Below are 20,586 nucleotides of genomic sequence, written 5' to 3'. Positions count from 1 at the left end.
TAGCCATAGATGTGAAACTAATTTTAATTAGTTCCTACTTAGAAGAAATGAATAGCTACAGAAAGATCAACCCAAGAAAGTTTTTATGAAAGCAATATTCGTCAGCTTTGACTCACACAGCTTTCCAACGTGTCCGGGTGAAACAGAATGTTATGAGAGGAATTCGATAAAATGACTAAATGCTTTTTGACTTGGAATAGCTAGGTATGAGTAAATTATGTCAAGCAATTATGAAAACGATGAGAAAAATGAACATGGCCAATGCAAATTATTTTATTGATCGGCGGTAGGAGATGAAATGACGCCACCCCTGGTACAGTACGATACGTTGGACTCAATGGTATATGTTTTTGCTTTGCAAACTAATTATCTTTGATGCGTTGAATAAATCTACTCAATTCTAATTTAATTTGTTTCAAGTGTAACAGCTTTGAAAGGAAATATTTATTGACATGTGTAAATAATCTGACACCTGCATATGGCAATATTTCCATAATGAACAATGAATTAAGAAACTACGCCAATAGAGAGAAACTGTACTTCAATTGAAGCATCACCTTCTTGCCCTGTAAGGTGCCATATTCTGGGTACGATTTGGTCGGTCCCAACTCTAAGCGATCGTCTTTCTTTCGCTCTTGCGAGCTGTTGCTACAACCATGACGCAGGTATGCTCTCCGTGTACTTTTATATATATGTACAGATTTAGAGGCCAGGGTGGGTTTTAAATGGTACTTTTGGGGCAATTACTTGTGAACATGAAGGGAATCGTATATTTATGCCACGAGTTGTCTACTTTGATATTTTTGTTTCCTGCGATGTTAAAACTTCGTGTGTGTTTTGGATGTAACAACGTTGGGCAGTGTGTACCCCTTGGCGTTTTTATATCCGTTGGAATCTACATCATCCTCCAAAGGGGAGTGAAATGGTACTGCTTATTTTATGTATTAATGTGTACCCACTACGTATTTGTAATTTCCATAGCTTAAACTTAAAACATCGCCGACTATTAAATTATTAGAAATAGTCTTCGATTACAAGAGGGGCTGGAATACAGGGTTTGTGTTTAAAGACATACGGGATTACAAGACATACGGGGTAGTAATTGTACTATTTATAACCGGTTTTCTGAAGGGCTGAAGGAAAGTCTTTCCTTATTTTAAATTTGGAATTTTTTTTATATTCTAGATGTCCACCGCGGACTAAAAACTAGCCTTGGTTAGAGTAATGTCCTAAGGTTATGCACCCTAACTCGTTGGCAATGGGAACACATTTAACAGACGTCTTTTGAATCATTGTTAGAAATAACCCATAGGTCATTGAGGCTCTTTGCTTCAAAATTTTAGTTGTCTGAAAAGGACGCATTCACGATTAATACTACTTAGGCTAAGGGGATTCCCATGGTGTAGGTTAGCCTCCACGTGCTCAAATATGTTATTCTGCCACATCTACCCCAGGTTTGCTAGTCACGCAAATACGTGAAGGTGATTAGGACAGTCTGCTTAGCCTGAAGCTTGGGCTTAGGGGGAAACACCGCAGTGGAGCCATCGTCATCGCGTGGCGCAGCCTTATTCACTTGATATTTGGTAGATCTAGGGTACTTATCCGCGGCGGCCTTGATTATGGCAGTTGCGGTTTTCTAAGCAGTTTTACCTACTGAACAAGAATTTTGAGTAATATTTATTCGGATGACTGTAATTCACCCCCGGGCCAGTACTAAACTGTGAAATACATTGGACGCCCCAATCCGCATCCACTAGGGATTGGGGTAGTCCAGTGTATTTTGCTGTCTAGTACTGGCCCCTGGGTGGTTAATTACAGTTTGAATAAATGTTACTTATCTTGTTCAGTAGGTAAAACTGCATAGAAAACCGCAACTGCCATAGTCGAGGCCGCCGCGGTTAACGTACCCTAGATCTACCATACCCATAATGCGTATATGAAAGCACCATATGAAATTATTTTAAAAAGAAATTTGTTTTAGGCTCTTCACAAAATTTTCTAGTTCTGAAATCCAATATGGTGGCAACCGCGTGATGTTCCATTCATAACTACAGCCATGGCACCATCTTTCCAAGCCTTTCCACCACTCATTTGAGCAATATTAGCTTATATAGTCTTGATCTTGCTCAAGATTAGTTGTAATCTGCTCCGTAAAACTGTTGCCTGTATTAGGGTTAAAAAACGCATGGTACAGGGGTGGTGGACCATGTACGATCAATGTGTACAACCCCGAAAAAAAGTGGCATTATAACGCGTCCTGACATCGGAGAATGGCATCAGACGCGACTTGTTGTTGGTGAGAAACGGAGCTAAAGACCTCTAACTCCGGTGTCAGGATAAGTTTTAATATACTTTTCTTGGGGTTGTACACATTGATCGTACATGGTCCATCCCTGTACCATGCGGTTTTTTACTCTAGTGAAAGTGTGAACTATTCCTGGGGTCATGATTTGAACCGAAATTCATTCTTACCTTTAAATTGGGTTTATCCTCACTGCCATAACTGAAACTCCAGTGCTCATTTGATTGTAATTAGGTTAAACCACAGTTGATCCTGCGTCATCGCGTGCTCGGCTTTGTTCACCATATTTAATTGGTGAAACAAGAATACAATTACTTTAAGCATACCATTCAAAAGATTGTTGTTTCGTCAACAATGTGATATATGAAAGCGCCATATGAGCTCAAATAAGCATGTGAGCTCATGGTAAAAATTTTTGCAAGGCAGTTTTTGAAAATCCAATATGGCGGCAACCTCGTGACACCGTTTGTAACCGACAAACAATCCACCATCTTTCCCTCTGCCTTTCCAGCGCTCGTTTACTCATTTGAACAATGTTAGCGTATAGTTGTAACTTATCTTACTCAGATTGCAGTTTGTAATCGGCACAAAACATTTTGTTGTATCTATTAAAGTAAGAAACTATCCCTGGGGGTCATGGTTTTGAACTGAAATTCGTGTTTGCCTCTGGTATATCAGTGACAGCTAGTGAAGTGTAATTGCTACACAGTCTCTGAAAACATGTTTTTCAGGTTTCAAGCTGAAAAGGCAATAGACGTGTATGAAGAGTCAGTTTTAGAAATCTTATATTCGTAGGTTATGAACAAATGAATCTGGCCTGAAAAGAGCTCCGAAGAGATTCAAAGATTTGGAGCTCGGCTAGTAAGGTAGTGCGTCCAATACGGGAAACATGCTGTTAATATAGACCTGATTTTGGATGATTACTTACAATTGATTAGGTAGTTTACCAGAGGATCAACTTTGGTAGTTTTCCTTATTACCATAATTATAGCAGAGCACAATTTGTGTACTTAGTCTTCTTTGATCTCCTCTTGGAGCTCTTCAGGGCCCGCCAATTCGATCATTCATGACCTACCGATATACAACCTCTGGAAGTTTGACTTTTCATGGTAATTCTTCAGAAGCAAGCTGCGTCACCATTTTCTAAAAAAAAAAAAAAAAAAAAGAAAAAAAGGCACAGGATATAGGTACGGCAGCTGTATCCCGATCGTGGTAGATATTGGTACGGCAGTGAATTGCGCATGCGTCAATTTCAGACTTCCTGCCGTACAAATAATATAGTGCGGTGAGGGTACGGCAGATTCTGTCATTGGCGCCGTATTTGCGGTCTTGACTTGCTGTAGATAGCTGTATCCGTTTACCAGTTTGCTAATCATACTGTATTATGTAAACCGAGAGCTCGGCTTTTAGTGGGACAGTCACGCTTTTTGAACATCTGTCCCCCTTTTTTCAGTTAGCAAAATGTTCCTCCCCCCTGTTTTTGTTTGTTTAGCTTTTGTGAATTGTGTCCCGCTTTTTTGTACTACGAAAAACAACACTATCCAGATTTTAATGGACCTGGTAAATTCTATAGTCTTCTCCGACAGCTGCAATATACCCAATGAAGTGAATTAAAAGAATATTGTAAAGTATATAACGGCCCTTGCAGCTGCGACGTCGGGCAGAATAAAGAGCCGAGAAAGTCACCAAAGTACGATGGTAGGGTGTATATTTATATATAATCCTCTTTGAATCTCCTCTTCGGAATTCTTTTCAGGGCCGATTCGATCGTTCGTGACCTACGTATATACCATGAATTACCAATTTTTGAAAGTTTGAGTCTTCATAGATGTCTATGGCGTTCTTCAGCTCGTTAAAGCCTGAAAACATCTGTTTTTTGGTTCATGCTGTTCCGTCACCATTTTTCTTGCTGTCACTGATATGCCCAAAGACTATATATTCGTCGGTATAGTCTTTGGATATGCGTGAGGCGGTAAACAACGGTTAGCGCATGCGCAATTCACTGCCGTACCAATATCTACCGAGATCGGGGTACGGCTGCCGTACATATCCAAGTTCGAAAAAAAAAAAAAAAACCTCCTTCATTTTTATGTGTATTTCAAAGAATCTGATCTTATTTTCTTGAGGAAATTATTATTGTAACACTTCCATCCAACCAGGGTTGGGCCCCAGTTGGGAACGGGTTTTTTTGGTTTTTGGGTGGGGAAATGCCCAGAAAGGATGAGTGCTTTGCAGCAATAATATTAAATGCATAATGAAGACAAGATCAGCTAACCTAATTTAGCTGTATTCTCACCTGGGAGGGGTGCTGCGACCCCCCCCCCCCCACCCCCCCCCCCCACTTCACCACCTTTAACTAATATGATGAATGGCGGACAAAAAAATTAAGTATACGCCCACTAACCAGAATATTATGATTGGATATAATAATGCTTGGGAAAGCTTCAATTCCCCTTCAGCTAAGTTATAACAAAAGTTAGGACTACACCATAACTCAATATTCAAATTAACTTCAAACATGGGATTTTTTCCAACCACGTTCCTCTAGACAAGGAAACACTTAAATTAAATCGCTTACGCTGATGTCCTTTCGTCACTACAGAGCGATCACATCTAAAGGCAGCGTTCCTGTTGTAGTTGATCCGACATATAGCTCCACAGCGCTCGCAGCGTTTATTCTTTAGAATTAAATTGAGCATATTCAATCACAACTTCTTTACCACCATTAGACAAATAATGATAAGTTTCACCATATCCCACATTGCATGGCAAACAATCTGTAGGAAATCGATGGTCTGTCAAAATTAATGCCAGAAGGGCCAGCCACTGCCTCTGCCATAGCTACAGTAAGACAAATTGCAGGGTTTTCCTTCATTATTCAAAGTATTCAGTCAAATAAGGATAGGGTAGTTCGCGGACACAGGGACAGATCCTACAATTCAGAACCATTACCCCAAATAACAAAATGCATAGAATAAAAGTTGTCCAGAATTCCAAAATACACCAGGAAAGTCACTTATCCAACCATTTTACACCAAAATGCCATACGCCGCTAGTTTCCCACGTGAAACTTAAACTTTTTTCTCAAGGTGCCCAACGTTGATGTGAAGCCTGACATGGCGTCGGAGCTCCCGTAGTTTCTTGAGTTGGCCGCGGACAGGCGCTGTATATCGGCCCGCCCCCAACGCGGGAAATTTTAAATCAAACCAATCCTGTATCAGGTTGACCCAGGTCATCCCCAAGGGACATGGATTAACTTCCTTCCAACCAATAAGAACGTGTCACATGAATATGAATAAGACTCATACCTTCAGTCACAAAAGTTTGCCCTTTACCGTGTGCCACCGCCGACATGGACAGAACGCACGCAGTATTATTTCCCTAAAGTGTTACAGCGGACGAGTTCGATAAATATACGCGTTTGTATATTAGTATTCTAAGAGTTCCTATGAAACACCGACGAAATTATGAAGTGGTTGTACAGAGAAGGGTTCTTGGGGACTATCTGGGGTTGTGTACAACGTGGAACACAGCGAGCAGATGGTTCATGAGACATGGGACCAGTAAGGCCACGGGGCCAACCGATTTACATGAGCTGTACAAACAGCAAGTGCGGGGTAAGAAGGTATCAGTTTGGCACAACAGCGACTTGATATGTAAGGCAAATTGTAAAGTATTAATTTTTGTTAGCCTAAAAACTATGTTGTTTCGGTTATTTCGAAGCCAGTACCAAAGCACGTGTTCGAACAGATCTAACTCCTGTGGTTGGGTATGTTTTGGTTAGTTCGAACCCAGTACCGAAGCAAGTGTTTGAACAGATCTACTGGCCTGACGTGGGCGACGTAGGAACATACATGATGCTGAATTTTGTATGTAAACGTTTAAGGTTAGTTCGAAGCGAGTACCGAAGCAAGTGTTCAAACAGTAGGCCGTGGCAAACGAGGAACGTGTTTTAATGTTAGTTTATGGGGATTTATAGCCTAGGCTATTAGTGTTTTTTTTTTAATGTACTGTGGCTAATTCACTGTGGGCACGTAGGAACGTACATGATGCCGCATTTTGTATATAAGTGTTTCGGTTAGTTCAAAGCCAGTACCGATGCGATGCTCGTGTTCGAACAGTAAGGCCGTGGTGAACGAGGAATGTGTTTGAATGTTAGTTATGGGGGGGATTTATAGCCTAGGCTAGTAGTGTTTTTATGGTATGTACTGTGGCTAATTCACCTTGCCAAGAATCTTTAATAATGGCGGATAAGGCGCGAAGCGCCGTTCCGTCTGTGGCCTTACTGTAATCTGTGGTTAGCGCGCGCAGCGCAACATTACCTCTTGCCAGAACATGTCTTGCTGCCAGGAATCTTTAAAAATGAGGATAAGGCGCGAAGCACCGTTCCGCTGCGGCCATGCTGTCGGGTCTAAGCTTCTGATTTAATGTCTGTTTAGTGGTAGCCTAGGCTAGATGTTTTACATGTAGGCTAGTCTTTCAAAAAGTTCTGCAATGTAAGGGGTCCTAGGCTAGCCTAGCCTATGTCAACCTTTAATGCAGAGTAAGGGGTGGGAACCTATGTCGGTTAGTGGTAGCCTAATCTAAGACGTTTACAGGTAGCTAGTCTTTTAAAGTTTGCTATGTAAGGGGTCCTAGGCTAGCCTAGCCTACTTCAACCTTGAATGCAGAGTAAGGGGTCAAACTTTTGCATTAAGGGAAGGGTCAAAGGTCTGAGTGTCAAAACCGGGAATTGAGTTACGTGCGCCGTGAAAGTCCTACGCCGCTTCCCCCCACCATAAAACCCCGGTTTCCCAATGGGTCCCCCTTTACCGTTTGATATTTTTCAGGCTTTATTTTTACTGGGTCAATTACAAAAAGGGCCAAAAACGTTATTCACAAATATTTTTTCCCGCGAAAAGTGATCGTCCCCGGGTCTGTAGTAGCTCCAACTGCTTTTGTTTGGTTTAAAAAGTGAGTTAAAGGGCTCATTGAAAGTATAGTACATTACCACGGAGGTAAAAACTTATCAAGCTCATGTAATTCCTCCCGTTCAATCTTGTATAATGACTACACTTTTTAAGTAGCTTTTTCACATGCTCTTTCCTTGTAGGTGATTATTATTTTTAATATCCAGTGTGGAGTGCTTCTGAAGTATTACCCTTTTCGTTGAAGTCTTGCTTTTTTCAGCTTGAAACCTGAAAACCTCTTGCTTTTTCCTTTTCCCGCGAAAACTGATTATTACGGTTTAGAGGTTCAAAGAAGATATGAAGTACACAAAATTAGTTTAGTTTTATTTTTCGTGTATATAGTCAAAATCTAAGCATGTTCAAGTATTAGTGATTATTTTATATTTTAATTTTTTAGTAATTTGGTGATGACAGTATGTTGCTTCACTTTGACATTTTGAATTGAACATGTTCAGCAAAACAAATAAGTTTGAATATTATTACTACTGTTGCTGATCTTTTAGTGCCGTACCTATAGTTCTTAGCAACGGTGTATGGCAACTGCACGATTAGCAAACTGCTGTACCTACAGCAAGTCAATAGCCCCCAGCCCCCAATAAGGGACCACTGACATACCCCGACCACACTGTTATATGAACGACCAGGAAGTCTGAAATTGATGCATGCGTAATTCACTGCTGTACCAATATCCTGTGCTGAATCTAGTCTCCGCGGACAATGTTAATTCATTAGAGAGATCTTCCATGTCCATTTCGGACATTTCTGGATCTAATCAGACAAATCTTTCCACTCAAAGCTGCCCAAAATCCCATCTCTAATTTATTCTTTCCCAGGCAAAAAACAAAACCAGGACCCAATGCAACAGATTCATGCGATTCTCTCCTCCTCCTCTCTCTCTCTCTTCTCTCTCTCCAATCTCTCTCTCCTCTCTCTCTCTCTCCTCTCTCTCTCTCTCTCTCCTTCTCCCCTCCCCCCCCCCCCCCCCCCCCCCCCCCCCCCCCCCGCTTCAAAAGTAGACTGATGACTGACTTCACGGTTGTTAGACAGCACCAATTTCCAATTAGGAAAGTTGTACATTTAATTTGTGTGAGGCTATGTCCCTGTATTATGAATAACAGGGGTTTGGGTTTGTTTAGTTGGGTCATAGCCAGTGCCAAATCATGTTCTGAGATCTTTCATCCAAGCCAATCAAATGTTGGGTGGTGCATGACTTTTCTGATTACAGTTTCAACTGTAATATATATATATATATATATATATATATATATATATATATATATAGTATATATATATATATATATATATATATATATATATATACACACACACACACACAACACACACACACACACACACACACACACACACACACACACACGACACACACACACACACACACACAGAGTCTATGACCGACCATTCCCTACAATTACGTAAGTCAGGTAAAATTTACATACCCCAGAAAATAGAAGACTATGTATAGGGGGATCATAAGGGCACAGTGCCCAATTAAGTTAGGTTGGTCTGGTTAGTTTAGTCAAGACATTCTAGGTTAGGTTTTGCCTTATGCTTAGGTTGCAGCTAGTGCTGAGGCAACAAGCAAGATGTTTATGACAGTTATGTAGGGAATTATATTCTTGGTTAGCCGTATCCTTTGTATTTAGTGCTTAATTGCTACTTGTAACACCTGTGGCTAGTGCACAGTAGACATTTCTGCTTGCCAGGAAATACTTGCCAAGAATCCTTTAAAAATTGTGGATAAGGCGCAGCCATTCCAGCACCCCGTTACTAACTCCAGAGGATATGGTAACAAAAAGTACCTTTAAAATCTAATTTCATGTAGAGTAGTGGTCTAAGTTTGTATTGTATATTAAGTAACAGATCAAACTTTTATATGCATAGTGGCTCCAGTTTTTATAAACAGACTAGTTCTTGAGATGGCCACAGTGCGGTGGCGTACATTGCCAGACCTCATTGTGCCCGTTTTGTATGCAGATTAGAGGGAAAACTTGTATGTATAGGGTCAACTGTAAATATGTACATTGTCTCTACAGCAGGTGTTGCAAGGTTTTGGATGCTGTATATACATTTGAGGCCAACCCCCCCCCCCCCCCCCCCCTAAAAAATTTTTTTTTTTTTTTTTTTTCCCTTTTTTTTTTTTTTTTTTCCCCAAAATCAAATAAAACAACTGTAGTTTTACATGTGGATTTCTAACTTCTAATTGTATTTTTTCCAATTGAAACTGCCTATTGAAGACATGTTCTGGCTCCAATGTAAATTGATTAGTTTAAAGTTTATTACATTTGTCTTACAATGTTTGTTTGTCTTGCAATATAGCAAATTCCAGCAAGCATTAAACCCATTAAAATATTGCCGTGAACACCCTAATTAGCAAATATCGATGCCTAATTTGCAAATATCGATGCATAACACGAGAAAATTGTATAAAGCTGGAGGTGTATTATTGGGGTAAGGAAAGCGGGATTAGGGTATAGCCCGCTGCAAAGACAGGCAGACCGTTTACGGTAGCTGGGGCACATCTACTCGTGCGTAAGTCGATGTCCCCAGTGCAGTACACCCCACAACAAAGTTGTTGCACCCTTACCTTTTATGCAAATACACTATATAAGTAGTACTTGAGATTAATGGAGAACAAATAATCTAAAAATTAGACTGCCAAATCAAGCACACCAGAGAAAATTATATAGACACACCAGGCCCGTTTGTATAATTGCCAAGATCTGTCACCAATGCAACATTTGCCAAATGTTATTAATTTGTTACCATTCTAATCTTTTCATCCTGTTTTGTCTTATTTAGAGGCTTGTTTTAAAATACTTTGTATAGTATTTGCTATTTCATATTTATATGTTAAATAAATTTAATTGCTTGAGGAACAGAGGCTCTGTAGAGCATCACTATCAGTGATAAAGGATTTAAAAACTTATTACTACATCTGTCAATAGTATCTCCCGAAAAGGATTTAAAACATATTACTACATCCTGTCTCAATAGTATCTTCCAAATAGTTCCTTTGAAAAGGTTTTGGGGTGCAGGAACTTTTAATTTGTTGAATATGCAACATGAGGTTTTTAGGATATGCAATAAACAATTTTTATATATGAAAACATCCTACTGCATCCAAATGCATAATATTCTTTTTATAATTTGAGGTGGGGCGCATCAACTACTAATGTCTAGAGTATTCTGAAAACACAAAATCTAGTGGATTTGTGTGAACTGTCCTTCGGGGTTGGCGGCTTTGCAAACCCACCCCTCCCGAAGGACTTGTTCCAGCACAAATCCACTAGATTTTATCAGAATACCAGTAGACTAATTCAAAGTTAATGTTCCTGTCCTGTATATTTAATAAATTTCCTTAGGGAACGCCCCTGGGACAACATGACGCATGACAGGTTATAGTTGAAATTACTGCGTGAGGTCAGGGCTTGTTCCACAGGGAAAATTGGCAGATTGCAAAGTACTGTATTTGGGTTGGGTAAGCGGCTTTTCGGGTAGATTTCGGCATGCTTGAACAACTTTTTATATGCCATTTTACATCTGGAGTTATGTTTAGGAGTTGTAGGCACATATTGCAGATATTCAAACTACTGGCAGTTGATTCTGGGAATGTTATAATAGCAATTTAGGACTAGAGAGAGAGAGTAATTGTTAAATTTTATTTTGCAGAGTAAACCGGCAAAAAAGACTACAAAGACTGCAAAGTCTGGTGCTGAGGGAGGCAAGAAAGCTCCTGCTTCTGCCAATGCCTCCAAAGGAGCAGGAGCTGCAAAAGCAGCTAAAGCCCCTGCTGGTGACAAGGGCAAAGCCCCTGCAGACAAGGCCAAGGCCCCAGCAGCTGGAAAAAAGGCTCCAGAGAAGGCTGCCAAAGCACCAGCAGCTGAGAAGACCCCCAAACCAGCGGGAGAGAAGGCAGCAAAACGGCCAGCGGCAGAGAAGGCAGCCGGAGGAGAAAAACCAGCAAAACGGCCTGCAGTAGAGAAAGGTGACAAAGCAGAAAAGCCAAAGGCCCCAAACCTAAAACTACAGCTGGAGCAAAAGCTAAAGGAGCTGTGGCGGGTAAAGCCAAGGGCAAAGCTGCTGGCAAAGGAGGTAAACGTGTGACTGCCATGAAGGGCGCCAAGGGTGCTGCCAGCGGTAAGGGCCCAAAAGGCCAAGTTTTGAAAGGTGTTCAGGGCAAGGCTGGCGGCAGAATTACAAAACGCAAGAAGGCATCTTTCAAATTCCACATTGACTGTAGACAACCAGTGGAGGATGGAATTATGAATGCTGCTGACTTTGTGAGTACCATGATGTTTCATTAATATTCTGTTCAGTAATGAAATATTTGGAATGCAATAGCCAAGGAATGATGAGTTAAATTTAATTTCTTGTTAGTCCCTAACAGTCGTCTGCCTTGGTGTGCTATATTGTACTTTTTGATTTGATAATTGTGCAATTTTTAATTTTTATCAAAATTTCTTGTTAGTCACTAACATCCTCTGCCTTGGTGTGCTTATATTGTTACTTTTGATTTGATAATTGTGCAATTTTAATGTTTTATCAAAATTCTGTTAGGGTTAACTTCTGCCTTATTAATGTTTTCTCAAAATCCAGTTAGGGTTATCTTCCCTAGCTGATCAAACAGTTAGGGTTACCTTCCCTAGCTGAGTACCCAGTTACAGGACCTCAAGGAATGGAAAAAAGTGGAATAACTGTTAGGGCTACCTTCCCTAAGCAAAGTTAGCCATTCCAGTCACATGACGTGGGAATCTGTAATGGAGTTAAATGTTAGACTATGCTCTAACATTAACTGTTGGGTCAACCTTAACTGTGGGGTCAACCTACAGTTCATTTGTTTACTCTTTCACAGGAAACCTATTTGCTTGGTCATGTAAAAATTAACGGAAAGAAAAATAATCTGTCAATAAGCTAAGTCTTGACAGAAATAAGAATAAAATCACGGTTAATGCTGAAGTCCAGTTTTCAAAAAGGTAAGGCATCAGGTTTTTATTGTTAATATATATTACATATTTTTTTCTAAGAAGTATTGATGACTAAATGTGTACTTGAGGAAATATTCAAATTATTTTAATGAGACTAGGCTTTACAAATGATGCATTTCCCTCCCTGAGGCACCACTGCTGACATTTTTAACCACTCACCTTTCTGATGAATGTAGTAACAGTGGGGGAATAGGAACACAGTTGTTATTTGCTGCTAATATAGCTTGTGGTATTCCAGGTACCTAAAGTATCTTACAAAGAAGTACCTCAAAAAGAACAACCTCCGAGATTGGTTGAGAGTAGTTGCGCCACCTACTATGAAAGATACATATGAGCTTCGATACTTCCAGATCAACAATGACGAGGATGATGATGATGACGGTGGATGAGTAAATTTAAAATTTTTTTCTTGGCGAGAGAAAAATGGAAGACTTCACACCAATAAAGTGATGTAGTGAAATTTTGTATCTTATTTACCTACTAATCCACTTATTTATTGAATTTTTTTCCCCTTAAACTTTATATCAAGCTTTACTGGCTTCAAGGTATATTCAAACTCCCTATGAACAGCATTTGTATTTTTCTCCTGAACAAACATCTCTATGTGATGCAAACTAGGCCAGCTCAAATCTATGTACAACCCAAACCACATCAGATGATAATGAATAATTCAGTGAGATGTGTAGTTCTGGTGATAGAATTTCACTCTCGCTGTGGTCCGGCCAGTACGTGCAGCAGTGTTGCCAACAGTAACAATAGGTGAATTTCATGGATTCTAAAGTTTTTGTTACTACTCAAGGCTGTACTGCATAGTTTTCCAATGATGACTGGCATGTTGGACCCATGATGTGGGGACTGTCCTATAACTTAGTGAATATGAACTAGTCAGTTCATAGGATACTAAAGGTTGTATGTGGCTTCAACAGACTACCTTCACATCCTCTGTGGGACATTGCCTGTAGGCCCTTGGGCACTTTTTCCTTCCTTTTTCTATAACTCCTCCCCCCAGCAGGCAGTAGATAATGGTGAACCACAATTTGCTAGAAATGGTTAGGTATACAGGGGTGGACGGGCAGGGCCCAGGTACCCATTTGATTCTAGTATTTTGAATTTTTTCCTTTGATTTTTCCCACAACATATCTGGATATCTGGCTGTTGAGTAATCCTATGTTTATGCTCTAACAATTGGCCAAGGAATGAGCAAAAACTACCCGCCTACTAAAGTTTACTTTACCCTCCCACCAAAAAAATAAGTAACTACGTTAAGACCAGGGTGTATCTACGTGAACAAATGACAGATTTGCCATACATGCCCACCTCGAGTCGACCCATATAGTTACCTGAACTGGAAGAAAACTAGCTTCACTACATTGGCCAGGGGAGGAAACCAGGTCGGGCTTTGACCACTTTTCCCCCCATTGGTTAGCTCCTATTGCCACCAAAACCTCAGGTTTGTTAGTTATTGGTCGATTGATTGTGAAACAAGTCTTTTTAGACCAAGCACCAGAAACCCATCAGGATTACTCTGCGCCCTTGGGTGAAAATACATAATGGTTTAAAATTTATTTAAAAGGTGTAACGAGGAAAACCTTTCAATTCAGTATGAATTAATTTTTAGTTAAGGGCTGGTAGCAACATGGAGGAAAGATATGGATAGAAGCTCAGCTAAGGGTAAGGGCAAAAAACCAAAAGTAAAGCCTGCAGTGCACCCCATGAGGTCACTGTTCCCATGCGGGGAGTAGTAATTTATTGGTTATATATGGTAAAAGATAATTAAAACCATAGACAAAATAGTATGGTACAGTATTAATAGGGCCTTGCATTTGCGCACTGATTAAAGTGTCAGGATAGGTTGGAAAGGAAGATGAACGAGAAAATATGAAGAGGTACAGTACAGGAACGAAAGCAGTTGCAAGTAATGTCTACAGTGCACTGCATGAGGTCCACTGACAGCACTAACTCTCTATGGGGCGAAAATGGTGACAGATGCATAACATGATTGTTTGTATGGTGCTTTTACAGTTGCATGTAACCAGTTGCTATCCTTAAAGATGAGGCACAAGGGATCGATGGGCTTCAACATCCAAGAGGTCAACCTACGGTTGTTTCTTTCAAAGCAGCAGCTGCTAAACTAGAAAGAAGATAGTAGAATAAATGAAAATATCACCATATAGACTATTTTGCAACCTCCAGTGCATTGAAGAGGACACCATTATACATATAAAAAGTTGGAAAATTTAGCAGCCTCGCAAAAATAAAAAATAAAAAAAAAATATTCTCCAGATGAAATGCTAGCCCTCATGATGGATTGTTCGCTAAGAAAGGATACATATTAGAGGATAAGAAATGGAGCAATAAAGAGGAAATGTGAATTTTATCCACCCTATTACCAAGTTAGAGAGGCTAAAAAGTTATGCTGTCCTTGCCAGGAAAAATGGAAAATTATAGACTTATGCTGAGCTGAACTTGCAAGATGTTTTAGATTAAACAGAATTTTGAGGATGTAAGCAGTGAGCCAAGCAATAAATCTTAATTTACAAAGGGTATTTTTGATTTCAAAGATAGCATTGGATGGTTCAACAGGTCAACAAATTTAAAATCAAAAGATTTCATCAAATGAAAAGATTTGTCTAGTGAAGTTGGCATTTTTATGACATTACCTTGTCCTTTAAAATTAGAGATAGCTTGCCTCGAAGAAATTCCAAAATTATAATTTGGGAAAATCCTGCTCAAAGCGCTATAGTAGCGTGATCGTTATGGTCTTGACCTGCCACCTCGGTGGCTGCGAGTTCGATTCTTGGGCATTCCACTGAGGGGTCAGAGACTTTTATTTCTGGTGAAAGTTCACTCTCAACATTGTTCATAAGTCACATAAAGCCGTTGGTTCCATTGCTGAATAATCCTGCTCAATGTGCCACATTTTACTCTAGACTTTTAAGATTGAAAAAGAAACCCACAAATTCACTTTGTAACTTGTTTACTTCTAAGTATTTACATTTAGTTTTACTCCACACACGAGTACTTTCAGGCCCTTCTGTGGCCCATTCTCAAGAGATGTTTGGGATGTTAGCCTGGGTCAAGGCCCAGCAGTCTTCTGGAACTTCTTCTCGTTGTGCTGTCATTTATGCGATGGCTATTCTGGTTTTCTTGAGAGTTGCCAATCCCCTCTTGTCGCTCTGATATCCTGAAACTGATGGTCCACTGGGATTCCGCCCTTGTGGTAAGGGTGTGGTCACCAAAAGTCTGTTGGGCAGGAGCCTAATCTCCAGGTCAGCAGGGGTCAATCTTAGCTTCTTTTTAATATCAAGCTCGGCTTATGGGATCTTCTGAGGTAAACCTTTGTTTCCTACAATTACTTTTGGGGCTGCCATATATATATGCAAGTTCAGGTAATTTACTTGAGAATAATTTATTGCATAGCATGTCCTTCCCATTACCTAGTTTACTGATTATTTTCTTCACATTCTGATTAAAGGTATTCTGAAGCTTTTTGGATTGTTGGAGGATTCTCTATTTTAGCATAAGTAGTTTCATCATCTAGTAGCCTGTACATTTTAACCCTATATTCTGAGCTATTCATGATGACATACTACCCCCCTTTGTCAGCTTTCATAATTCTAATATCTTTGTAGCTTTTTAATCCCTTCAGAGCGATACTAAATCTCCTTGGCAAGATATCTCCAAGTTTGCTTTCATTACTCCCTATCATCACTCCTCTGAGAAAAGGAGCTAAATCATTGTGATGTTCAACATTAAGGTAGTTAATCTTGCTGTTGAATTCTATGTTAATATTGTTTGTAGTCCCTGCACAAAAATTTAATCCTAGCCCTAGTGCTGCTGTTTCATCCCTAATCAATAATCTACTTGAGATATTCTTTATATTATCCAATAATTGCTAAATTTTATCCAGTATGAGCTCAATAAGTTGATAACAATATCCAGTTCACTTAGAGAAAAGTAACAAAATAAACTGCCTTTTTTAGACATACTCATAGAAAGAAAAGAAACAGGATATGAATTCAGCACATATAGAAAGCCCACACATACAAACTCATATATTCATTTCTTCTCTTTTCATAGTCATGATATAAAAATAGGGGTTCTAACAGGTTTATTTCTTAGGGCAATGAGAACGTGTGACCCTTGCAAGATAGAGCAAGAAATAAATTACATCGATAAAAGCTTCGATGCATTAGCATACCCAGGAATGGTTCAGAAAAAGGGCACTCAACAAAGCTAGAAAAATATTTTACAGAGCGAATGCAGAGAGTACATGGAATAAAGAAAAGAAGAAAAAAGTTGCCCTCCCTTTTATGCCTAAAATGAAACAAATCACTTCAAAAATGAAAGAAAGTCAATATAAATTTGTATATACCTTTGATAATACCTTAAAAAACAAAGTATGTAAAAATAAATTGGAAGGAGAAGACAGTAATACAGATGATGTAGCGGGGGTATACATAATCAATTGCAATAATTGTGGAGACAAATATGTGGGGAATCAGGCAGGGGAATAAGGACTAGAGTCCAAGAACATAGAAGGGCGGTACAGCTTAACCCTTAAACGCCGACTGGACGTATTTACGTCGACATTTTTTGTCTCTCGGGTGCCGACTGGACGTATTTTACGTCGACATACAAAAGTTTTTTTAAAAATTCGCGGAAAAATACTTTTAGGCCTACCAGCCGAAAACTCTTGAATCACGCGCCTTGGGGGATGCTGGGAGTTCACGGATCAAGGTGTTGTTTTGTTTACAATCGTTACGCAGGCGCGCAAGCGCGAATTTCTTTCTTGCCGCACTAAAAGTATCTGTGACACATCTCTGCCAAATTATTTCGTCACTTTGACATAATTTTTGTACCATTTTAAATTAGACCGTTACATAGAGTATTATATATGAAAAATGTGCGCATTTTTATGTAGAATACAAACAAAAACATACTCATGATTGTAGCTTTTATCAGTTTTAAGATATTTTCATATAAATAACGATAAGTGCCAAAATTTCAACCTTCCGGTCAACTTTGACTCTACCGAAATGGTCGAAAAACGCAATTGTAAGCTAAAACTCTTATATTTTAGTAATATTCATCATTTAACTTAATTTTTTTGTTTTCAACTAATTGGAAGTCTCTAGCACAATATTTCGATTTATGGTGAATTTATGAAAAAACTTTTTCCTTAGCGTCCGCGCGTAACTCTTCCGAAAATAATCATACATGCGATTGTGGTAATGTTTGCACCATTTTAAATTAGCCGTTACATAAAGTTTTATATATGAAAATGTGCGCAATTTCATGCACAATACAACTAAAAACAACCCATGGTTTGTAGCTTTTATCAATTTTGAAATATTTTCATATAAAAAATGATAAGTGACAAATTTTCAACCTTCGGGTGTCAATTTTGACTCTACCGAATGGTCGAAAAACGCAATTGTAAGCTAAAACGCCTATATTCTAGTAATATTCAAGCATTTACCTTCATTTTGCAACAAATTGGAAGTCTCTAGCACAATATTTTCGATTTATGGTGAATTTATGAAAAAAATAACATTTTCTTTACGTCCGCGCGGTAACTCTTTCCGAAAAAATCATACGTGCGATTGTGGTAATGTTTGCACCATTTTAAATTAGCCGTTACATAACGTTTTATATATGAAAATGTGCGCAATTTCATGTATAATACAACAATAAATAGTTGAAGGTTGTAGCTATTCTCATTTTCGAAATATTTGCATATAAATCACGATAAATAGAAAAAAAAACCACGTTCGGTCAAATTTGACTCTACCGAAATGGTCGAAAAACGCAATTGTAAGATAAAACTCTTACAGTCTAGTATATTCAGTCATTTATCTTCACCGTGAAACAAATTCGAAGTCTCTAGCACAATATTTAAATTTATGATGAATTTTTAAAAAAAAATTTCCCTTCCCTCCGCGCGCGGATTCTCCGCCACAAATCTCCGAAATGCGTAAGTCCCATTCTCGGAATATTTGCTCCGTTTCATATTAGGCATTTCATAGAGTTTTATATATGAAAATTGCGCAATTTCATGTAGAATAAACGAAAAACAAAATTTTGTTTGAAAGTTTTGTAGCTTTTCTTATTTCCGAAATAATTGCATATAAAAAAATATATATATAAAAAATTCGACATTCGGTCCAACTTTAGCTCGTCAGATATGGTCGAAAACTGCATTTGTAAGCTAATATTCTTACAGTATAGTAATATTCAATCATTGTCTTCATTCTGAAACATATTGAAAGTCTCTAGGACAATATTTAGATTTATGGTGAATTTTGAAAAAAATATGTGTTTACGTAAGTGCGTTACGAATTCATGCATTATTTTGGTGATAATATTTTCTCTGTGTTGCTTTTATCGTTTTACAATGGTTATATATCAAAATGATCGCAATTTAGTGCACATTACAACGAAAAAAAAAGTAACTTGTTACCTTCAACCGTTTTTGCGCACAGCGCGATTTGAATACAATTATATATGAATTTCGTTTTTGCGCTATCATATTCGCATTATTTATATATGATAATGATAATTTTTTTCATTTCTGATGGTTGCATACTAAACTTCAAGCAATGACAAAAAAAGGAACCAAAAATGAACTCTTAATCTTGAAAACTAATCGCGCTGTGATTTTTTGAAAAAAAATAAAAAATATTTTTTTCCGCTTACGCGCTCACTCTCAAACCCCTCCGGCATACGGGAGTCATTTTTTTATTTACCGCTCCGGCGTTTAAGGGTTAACTCTCAGGGGAGTGCTATAGCTAGACATTGTTGGGAAAATGACCATAGGATGGATTTCAAAAACAGTAGGCTTATATACAAAAGCAACAAAAATTAGTCACAGGAGGGTAGTAGAAGGTGCACTTATCAGAGAGATTAAAGTAATTGAAGGAAACAAAGGTTTTACCTCAGAAGATCCCATAAGCCGAGCTTTGATATTAAAAGAAGCTAAGATTGACCCTGCTGACCTGGAGATTAGCTTCCTGCCCAACAGACTTTTGGTGACCACACCCTTACCACAAGGGGGAATCCCATTGACCATCAGTTCAGGATATCAGAGCGACAAGAGGGGATTGGCACTCTCAAGAAAACCCCAGAATAGCCATCGCAATAAATGACAGCACAACGAGAAGAAGTTCCAGGAAGACTGCTGGGCCTTGACCCAGGCTAACATCCCAAACATCTCTTGAGAATGGGCCACAGAAGGGCCTGAAAAGTACTCGAGTGTGGAGTAAAACTAAATGTAAATACTTAGAAGTAAACAAGTTACAAAGTGAATTTGTGGGTTTGTTTCTTTTTCAATCTTCAGAAGAAAACTGAAAGAAGTTTTTGTTTGGTACTTTTAAAGATTTTTGTTTATAAGAGAAACTATTGATGTTTTTGAGAACATAGAATGATTCTATAGATGCTGCTAAAATCTACAGTGGTTGATAAAGAATGTAATGTATCCCATGAGGTACTTGTTACAATGATCGACACAAAGTTTTCAACCTCTTTATCTACTTCAACTTCATCATTTCAGTGCTGTAGCATTTGTGGAGCAAGCCCAAATGTATGAATGACATCAATTAGGTTATGAAAAGAAAGATATCTGAAGAAAACCTGTAAGTAGGGCCTTTCAATCTTACCGTTTAAATCTGAGATATCAATATTGTTAAAATTTCACATTTTAGTTAACTTATCTCCATTTTTGACCACTTAAAAAACTTCATTGAAATCCACTGAGTACTTTATCCATAATATACCACTAATAGGCTACAGGCAGGTGGGAAAGACAGACAGACAGACATATATAAAGGCAAAACATAATCATCTTGATGGAAGTAGTTCAGAGGAGTTATTTTTTTAACAAAATAATAACTACCTTTCCTGAATAAAATACCTAAAATTACGTGAGGAATTATTTTTGTTGCCCAAAAAAACCAGCCATTTCCAATCCCAATGTGTATAGGAGTATTCTGTTACATTAGTGTTTGGTTGGGAAGGGTCTTGAAATAGGTTACCCAGGTATAATATGGCATAACTGCACTACTGTTTACCACATCATGAAATACACATAATCATCTATATATTATTAATTACAATCCTAGGACTCACATATATGGGGGGGGGGGGGGGGGGGGGTGGGGGGGGGGGGGGGGGGGGGGGGGAGAGCTCAGAATTCAGTGTTCTCAAGGAAACAGTGCTCTACATTTCAATGTCTAATCTCTCCACTGGAAAACAGGAGGTGTTACATGTTAATTTGATTAAATTGTCACTCTGGTGCCTCCATCCCTCACACAAGTCTGGAGGACCCTAA

At 38.8% G+C, this 20,586-nt stretch overlaps 2 protein-coding genes across 2 annotated transcripts; both read left to right on the top strand.

Annotated features, from left to right (window-relative positions):
* Positions 1-541: 541 nt before the first annotated feature.
* Positions 542-12,717, top strand: LOC135200169 (large ribosomal subunit protein eL22-like). Its single transcript, XM_064228530.1, is given in 5 exon segments — positions 542-665; positions 10,942-11,552; positions 12,125-12,176; positions 12,179-12,245; positions 12,496-12,717. Coding segments are annotated over 4 exon segments (441 nt in total). The 5' UTR covers positions 542-665; positions 10,942-11,381; the 3' UTR covers positions 12,647-12,717.
* Positions 657-11,376, top strand: LOC135199622 (late histone H1-like). Its single transcript, XM_064227780.1, has 2 exons — positions 657-665; positions 10,942-11,376. The coding sequence occupies exons 1-2, from the start codon at positions 657-659 to the stop codon at positions 11,374-11,376; spliced, it is 444 nt and encodes a 147-aa protein (XP_064083850.1).
* Positions 12,718-20,586: the final 7,869 nt, after the last annotated feature.

Source organism: Macrobrachium nipponense, chromosome 26 (assembly GCF_015104395.2).
Source record: "Macrobrachium nipponense isolate FS-2020 chromosome 26, ASM1510439v2, whole genome shotgun sequence".
Classification (NCBI taxonomy): domain Eukaryota; kingdom Metazoa; phylum Arthropoda; class Malacostraca; order Decapoda; family Palaemonidae; genus Macrobrachium; species Macrobrachium nipponense.
This window is presented reverse-complemented; position numbering and strand designations above follow the sequence as displayed.